Raw genomic sequence first — 7,003 nt, 5'->3', positions numbered from 1 at the left:
GCCGGTAGAGTCATAGAAGTAGTGCGTTAAACTCAGAAGGAAAAACAGCATAATTTGTTCCTCCTGCTGCTACGGTGCAGCCAGGCTGGATTAGGGGTTGGATATGCAAATAAAGTCCGTCTGCCTTCCCCCTCCTGCTTCTCACTACTTCTTGCATACACATCCACAAACGCACGCACATACTCATTCATGCAGCATGCCGGAGTGGGTTGAGCCGACAGCAGGTTCCACACACACACACACGTGCACATGCTGTATTTTCTGGAGGCACCCTCACTATCTCTCCTTGGGCGCACCTTTGTGTTGTGGTTCCAGCCCCTCCCTCTCCAGCCTCGTCTCCTCTCTGTCCAATGTGTGCAGTGTTGTTAGTGTGCAAGCTGAAGGCAACCTGGGCAGGATGCTGCTTATGCTGCAGCTGTTTGGACTTCATGTCTTGTTCAGGGCCCACTGAGGAAGACAATGCTGCATGTCTTGTGAGGAACTTCAGCACAGGACCCTGAGGAACCCACAGCTTCCACTTACCAGTCCTCATTTCTTCTGCAACCGCCTTCATTTTCTCGTCTGAGGGATTAATATCAAGGCAGGCAAAACAATGAACGGCCAGCTTGTCCCGTTCTTTCTCTTGGGAGTATTGCTGTCTGCGGTGGACAGCAAAGGAAGTTTCTATGGAGGCTATGTCAAGCCTTTTTATGGACACAGATACAACATGTACAAAGCTGGAACCATCCCTCAGTATACCCCAAACAAGCCCATGACGCGCCAAAAGTAAGTGCTTGCCTTTCTTTTCATTCACTAGAGAGTTGCCAAATGGACCCCGCCCACTCATGCTCCCATAAGAAACACCAGTTCATTGATTATTTATTTGCGCAAATATGGTTGCAAATATGGTTGCGACAACCATCTGTACTTGAGCGACATATTTGAGAGGAAGAATGACATGACGACTTGTTTTGCTCTTTTTGGTGCATGACGTGATGGCAGGTGTATTGATCATTCACTTTTTGTGTATGTAGTGAGGGGGGGCTGGGTACAGCTGGGTACCCCCTCTCAGAGGGAACTGGTGTACTCTCCAATCAAAGACATTTCAGCCTCCTGACTTGAAACACTATTGAGACACTGGTAGTCATTTCTTTATCTGTATTGTACAGACTGAACTCAAAACTATCCATTTTCTATTCTGCCTATCCCACCTGACTTTGGGCGAGAGGCGGGGCACACCCTGGACTGGTCGCCAGCCAACTGCAATGAACTCAAAACTAAAAGTAGCAAAATGCAACAAAATGGACAGCGGTGAAGTATACAAGCATTTTCAAGAGTCAAATTGCATGCCGTACGACAAATTCATCCATGTTGGCATGACTCTACTAATATTGAAAGTCCTCCATCCCACCCCCACCCTGACAGTTTGCACTCCCTCCTCCTGCCCCACTATTTGAGAAGCACTGCATGGAAATGAGGCAAAGGATGTTCTGTTTCTGATCAGATATGTGTCATAAACATAACATTCCAGCCTGATACGTTGTTGGCGGTCACAGCACACGAGCAGAGAGGAATAACAAAGCCTGTGATATGCTGGTCATTTGAAAGTCATGAAGCTGTGAGCTGAAACAGAACTGTGATATATGTTTTTCCTGGATTGAGATGGCTGATGTTTGGCCTGCGGGGCTTTCATTTTTTCCTCCCCTTTCCTGTCTCTTTTGCTTGGCTTCCCGTGAGAGCTATTATGACTTTGGACAGCTCCCCAGCTACCTGCTGCTTCGCTCCAACGGCCCCAGAGCACCGCCTCAGTCTGCTGAGGGTGCTCACCTTACAAAATAAGACGCCCCGGCATCCCACACACAGAAGGTAGCACCTTCTTGGAGTTTATTTAGTCAAAACTCTGTTGACCTTTTTTTCTGTGACTGATTTTTTCAGACTTGGGCATTTTTGTGGGATTCAAGTCAACTGCAATGTAAACACTTTGTCGCAGTGGACCAAAACAATGTTTTGTTAACTTGTTTCAGCATGTGATGCACTAGTCTTTTAAATATGGTTTCTGTTTTTTTAACCTATTCCAGTTATTAGTGTTACTACTCCTTTCCCTACGAGGGAGGGGTCATAAATTCTAAACACATTAGTTTGCCTCAGAAATGCAATATTTATCATTGTGTCAAATTAGATATAGATTCTTTGATTTATGAATTTTGCATTCAAATGTCAGATATACATTTTCAAAGCGGACACTCTAAATGACGAACAAGACCATACACTTTGAGAACTGACAAAAGCGGCATCACAGAAAAAAAACAAATCAGACTTTGCTTTTGAATTGTGGTTCAAGAAAAGGAAGAATGAAACCGGGACAAAATCATGGCGCTTGTCCTTATGTTTTGTTGCACAACCCTTTGAAGCACCTTTATTCGGCCCTCGGTGGGGACATTTACAAAGGTTCATGTCAAAGCACTTCCTGTAACTCGTGGAGACCCCCGCACCTCTAAACGGGTATTTGGAGCAGACTGCTCCAGCTCTCCCGGTTTTGATGGGCTCTTTTTCAGAGTGCATGTTGCAGCTCTTTGCAAAAATGTCATTGAAATCAGCCTCTTCAGAATAGCCCAATGTGTTTGTGGTTTTGGCTGTGTCTTTTGGTTCATTGTCCTTTTGGACCATTGGCCTGTGACTAAGACCAAGCTTTCTGACACTGGGCAACATGTTCACACTCCAGTTGGTAAAAAAAAGCATTATCCGTAATTGAACCTGACTGGTTCTAAACAAGTATCTGGCTCATTCCTAGTCTCCTCCATATTTCACAGTGGGTATTTTTCTCTGTGCTTAATTTTTGGGTCTGTAAACAACAACTTTACAGACTTTTATGTGACTTGGAGAAGCTGTGTAGCTTGTCACTATGCATGTTGGCAAATTCCAGTCATTTTTTTAATATCACTTTTGCAGTGACATGCAGTCAGAGGAAGATGCACGTCATGATGACAAATACACACTTTCTATGGCGCTTATCCTCGCTAGTGTTGCGGGTATGCCGGAGCCTATTCCAGCTGACTTCGTGCAAAAGGCGGGGTGCACCCTGGACTGGTGGGCAGCCAATTGCAGACAGAAATACAAAATAAATCTATATATTTGTCCACTGACCTTTATTACAAATGTATTTTGTGTCTTCTTTTATTTTATTTTTTTAACATTTTCTTAAGTAGAAACCATTGAATTTGCATATTTCAAAGGATTAAAAGTACTAGGAAGAAACCTAGGGAGGCCACCATGAGTGTGGCTTCTTGGCCTCGTTTTATAAACAATAGATTTTATAAAAGAGGCCCAATTGTTTGTTGTATTTTGTAAACAGATTGTTAAATGCACGGAATGCGAAACCAGCCTGTAAATGCAAGGCACATTTCAAATGTACAAATGAAAGTGTTCATTTCAAATGCTTGCTGCTGAAAAGAAGTATAAAAGCGATTCTATAGCTGCATGTCACAAGGGACTAGCACAGCTCTGCACGTGGCATCTCACAAGCATCTTTCATGGTTATCAGCTACGACACACCAGTGTCGCACAAAGTACACAGCAGGTGTTTGATTTATCCCAGCGGATGCCACATGCCATCACTGATTAGGTCAGAGATATTGTATATCCAAGTGCTTTGCAATGATGCATGGGACACAGATCAGAGGACGAAGGGCCATAGAGTTGGCAGAGGCCAAAGGGCACGGGCTGTTATTGTAAGTTTGTGGGTGTCCAGTGGGGAGAATGGAGACAGTCTCCAGTAAGGGGTCACAGGGCCTGGGTAATAAACTCCCAGGCTGGCCTCACACAACATATTCATCCACCCTTCCACTTTGTATGGAAGTTCGCAGGGATTTTGATTTATCCATGATAAGGATCATGCAATCCTCATATGCCAACATACTGTCGGTTATTGATTCATCAAATTCCATTGGAGTTATATACAAATGAGGAAGGGTGCATATGCGCCACCTTATTCTTGAAGGCCCTCACATCTGTTTACTTTAAATGTAAATCTGTGGATCATAGCTCAGCTTCACATAAACCAACAAGGAGGTAAAGTGGTAATATTGCCCCCGCCCGCAATTGTCCTGTCCAACTGATTGGATTTTTGGCCTGCGACGAACATGGAAGAGTCAACGTTCAGTAACTGGGAGGAATTTTGTCACTTTTTGTGGAGGTGTCAACGTGTTATTGGTGGTAATTAGTGTAGTTAATTAATTATGTTACAATTTATGGCATAATTAACACAGGCACATTATGGCAAGCCATGTTTCTCTGCTATGATGGCAGATGGAGGCACAGTGTCACGCCCCCACTCTTTTACAACTTTATTATGACTTGGAATTATTATGACTATTATTATTATGATTATTATGACTTAAATTTCATATTGTCCTTGAATGCAAAGCCCTCATTGCTCATCATAATGCAGTTAAAATGTGACATCAGAAATTCTTTCAGGGCTCACTTCCAAATGCGCAAACCTCATTATCTGAAACATTGGCATGGTTTAACATTCTAGCTACATAGGTCCGAAAAGTGGAAAAAGCACAACAGGTCCCCTTTAAATTTTAAGCAGCCTGCCTGGTCTGAACTCATTTTATCTTGGGAATAATCACTGGGAATTAGCTATCCTGCCAAAATGAGTTGCTTTCTAGTTCTTCCAGAATCTGCACCTAGTCAGCTGTATTTCTTCATCTGTATTGGATTTTGTGCTTCCCGTGAAAACGATCTGTTTTAATTTATTCCACCCACAGTCTGCCTCCGGGCACGCCCACTCCGCTCTGCTAGCTAACGGTATAGGAGTTGATAATAAACTGCGATTTATCTTTTTAAAGTGTCGGTACATACATACAACCATATGTGTTGGATCCTGAATCCAATCAGAATGTAGACACTGGACAGTTCCAAGTTTCTCAAGCAAAGAGGTTACTTCCAGATGTCTCTCAATGGTAAGTAGCTTTAGCCTTTTAGTGTTAGATTTTCTGCAGCATTGGTATCCGAATGTGGTCGCTAATTATGGTTTTAACTATTACGCTCCCTGTATGAAAGCACATTTGTTCTATGAATTACTCAAAATAAACACAGTTAAGGACACTGATACATTCTTACTTACTGCTTGCTCAGCCCACACCACCAAGTAACGTTGGAAAGGTGCTGGCTAATCCAGCTGCATTCTGACCCATGTTCACTAAACAGGCCAGTGAAATGTGAAATGCGGTAGACAGATGAAAATCCATTTCTTCTGCTGGTAGGCAATCAGGAAGTCCAACCACAAGTGCCTGATGGGGACGTTTTTAGGAATTGGAAACAAATGTGGCTTGCTAGCAAGTAAACAGAGGAACAGCACTTGGGAGAGGATAGAGGAAGCAGAGCTTGGGGGAGGGCAGATAGCTTATCTGCTTACAGACACGCCGTATAAGGAGGTCTGCACCTCTGTGACATCACAAAGCAGCAGTTTTACGATGCCTTTTTACGATCCCAAAATTCTTTCAGGGCTCACTTACAAATGCGCAAACCTCGTTATCTGAGACTTTGGCATGGTTTAACACGACAATACTACATTCTAACTACATTTATAGGTCCGAAAAGTGGAAAAAAGGTCCCCTTTAATAGGTGGCAGTGATATAAGGACAATGTTCACTACACCCGGAAGTGCTGTCACTACAACCGGCTAACTGGCTAACGTGGATCTCCTGAAATCTTCATTCGCCCTGAGTTTCCGCTAATCTAAGAAGTGTATTCTCTACAGTTGGGCCCTTTTCTGGGCCCTTATCTGTAAGTCCCGTTCCTTCATATACTGCACTGTTGCTACTTCTCAGTTGCGAACATGACGCCATTTCTACACAGAGGGCTCCATTGGAGCCCTTGCGTGTAAGTCTCTGTCCTTGTCTTCGCTAACCACCACTCTTCTACTCCACTGCTGCCTGCCATAAGCAGAATCGTGCACTTTCAGCCTTGTTCTGGCCTTGTTCTGGCCGTTTTTCAGCAACCTTACCCACCATGGCCCCACTCACCTCCACTTCCGGCTGCCCTGACTGCTCGATCCTCCTGGGAAAAATCCACGAGTTGGAGGAGCGCATTGCTACCATGCACAGTGTCCGCAAAGCTGAGCTCTTAATGGACACCATTACTTTCTGTCTCCCATCTACACGGTCCGAATCTAACACACATCCAGCCTCCCTCGCTGCCTCAACGGATAGTCCATGCATGATGTCCTCCACGATCGGCCGGATGTTCCCTCCGCTGTCCCTCCGGCAGCTCCCGACGCCGCAGCCGTCTTGCTGGGGGATAAACCCAAGTCCTTGGCGACCTCCACCCCAGCTAAACTGTCATCCAGGCCAAAAAGCTTTCGTCGCGTCTCTGTTGTGAACTTCACCCCTGCACCACGGCGCCATATTGCCTCTTTAACTTCTACCATTCCAGCTGCCGAGTCGCCCCCACCCCATGTGACCTCACCACCCCATGTGACACTGCCATTGTAATCTGTCCAGGCTTCTTCGGCACCGCCCCGTCCCCACTTCCCCCCAACCACCATCATCATTGGGGACTCGATCACAAGGAACATTCGCTTCTTCAACGTACTGTTTCCCCGAAGCCACTGTCCCCCTCATCCACTCAAACCTTGTTGACATTGTTGAGCAATCTCTCCCCCCTTCTGTCCGTAGAATAATTGTACACGTTGGCTGCGTTGATGCTTTCCGCCATCAGTCTGAAATTACCAAAGTGCAGTTCAATAATCTTTTTCAGTTCCTTCGCAAAACTGGCAAGACTATCTTAATTAGTGGCCCTCACAACCACGGGTATGGTATATTCAGTCGCATTCTGTCCCTCCACACCTGGCTCCAGTCTGCTACAAACTCCCTCTCTCTTAACTATTTTGACAACTTCGATCTTTTTGGGGCCGGAAATCCTTTTTTAATCCTGACGGCCTCCATCCTAGCAAGCTTGGTAGTCGAATTTTAACAGTACACTTACAACACGCTGTTCACAGTGCGTGACTATTTAC

General features: G+C 44.9%; 1 protein-coding gene across 1 annotated transcript in view; it reads left to right on the top strand.

Moving 5' to 3' along the window:
- Nucleotides 1-382: 382 nt before the first annotated feature.
- emilin3b (elastin microfibril interfacer 3b) overlaps nt 383-7,003 on the top strand; it is a 29,715-nt gene continuing 23,094 nt past the window's right edge. Inside the window, exon 1 of the mRNA XM_058052281.2 lies at nt 383-765. Coding sequence (XP_057908264.2) covers nt 593-765 — 173 coding nt within the window. The 5' untranslated portion in view covers nt 383-592. The remainder of the gene's footprint in view (nt 766-7,003) is intronic.

The sequence above is a fragment of the Doryrhamphus excisus genome, linkage group LG15 (genome assembly GCF_037039965.1).
Source record: "Doryrhamphus excisus strain RoL-2023G ecotype Guam linkage group LG15, RoL_Dexc_Guam_v1.1, whole genome shotgun sequence".
Lineage (NCBI taxonomy): Eukaryota > Metazoa > Chordata > Actinopteri > Syngnathiformes > Syngnathidae > Doryrhamphus > Doryrhamphus excisus.
Note: the sequence above shows the minus strand (reverse complement) of the source record. Positions and strands in the feature narration are given on the sequence as shown.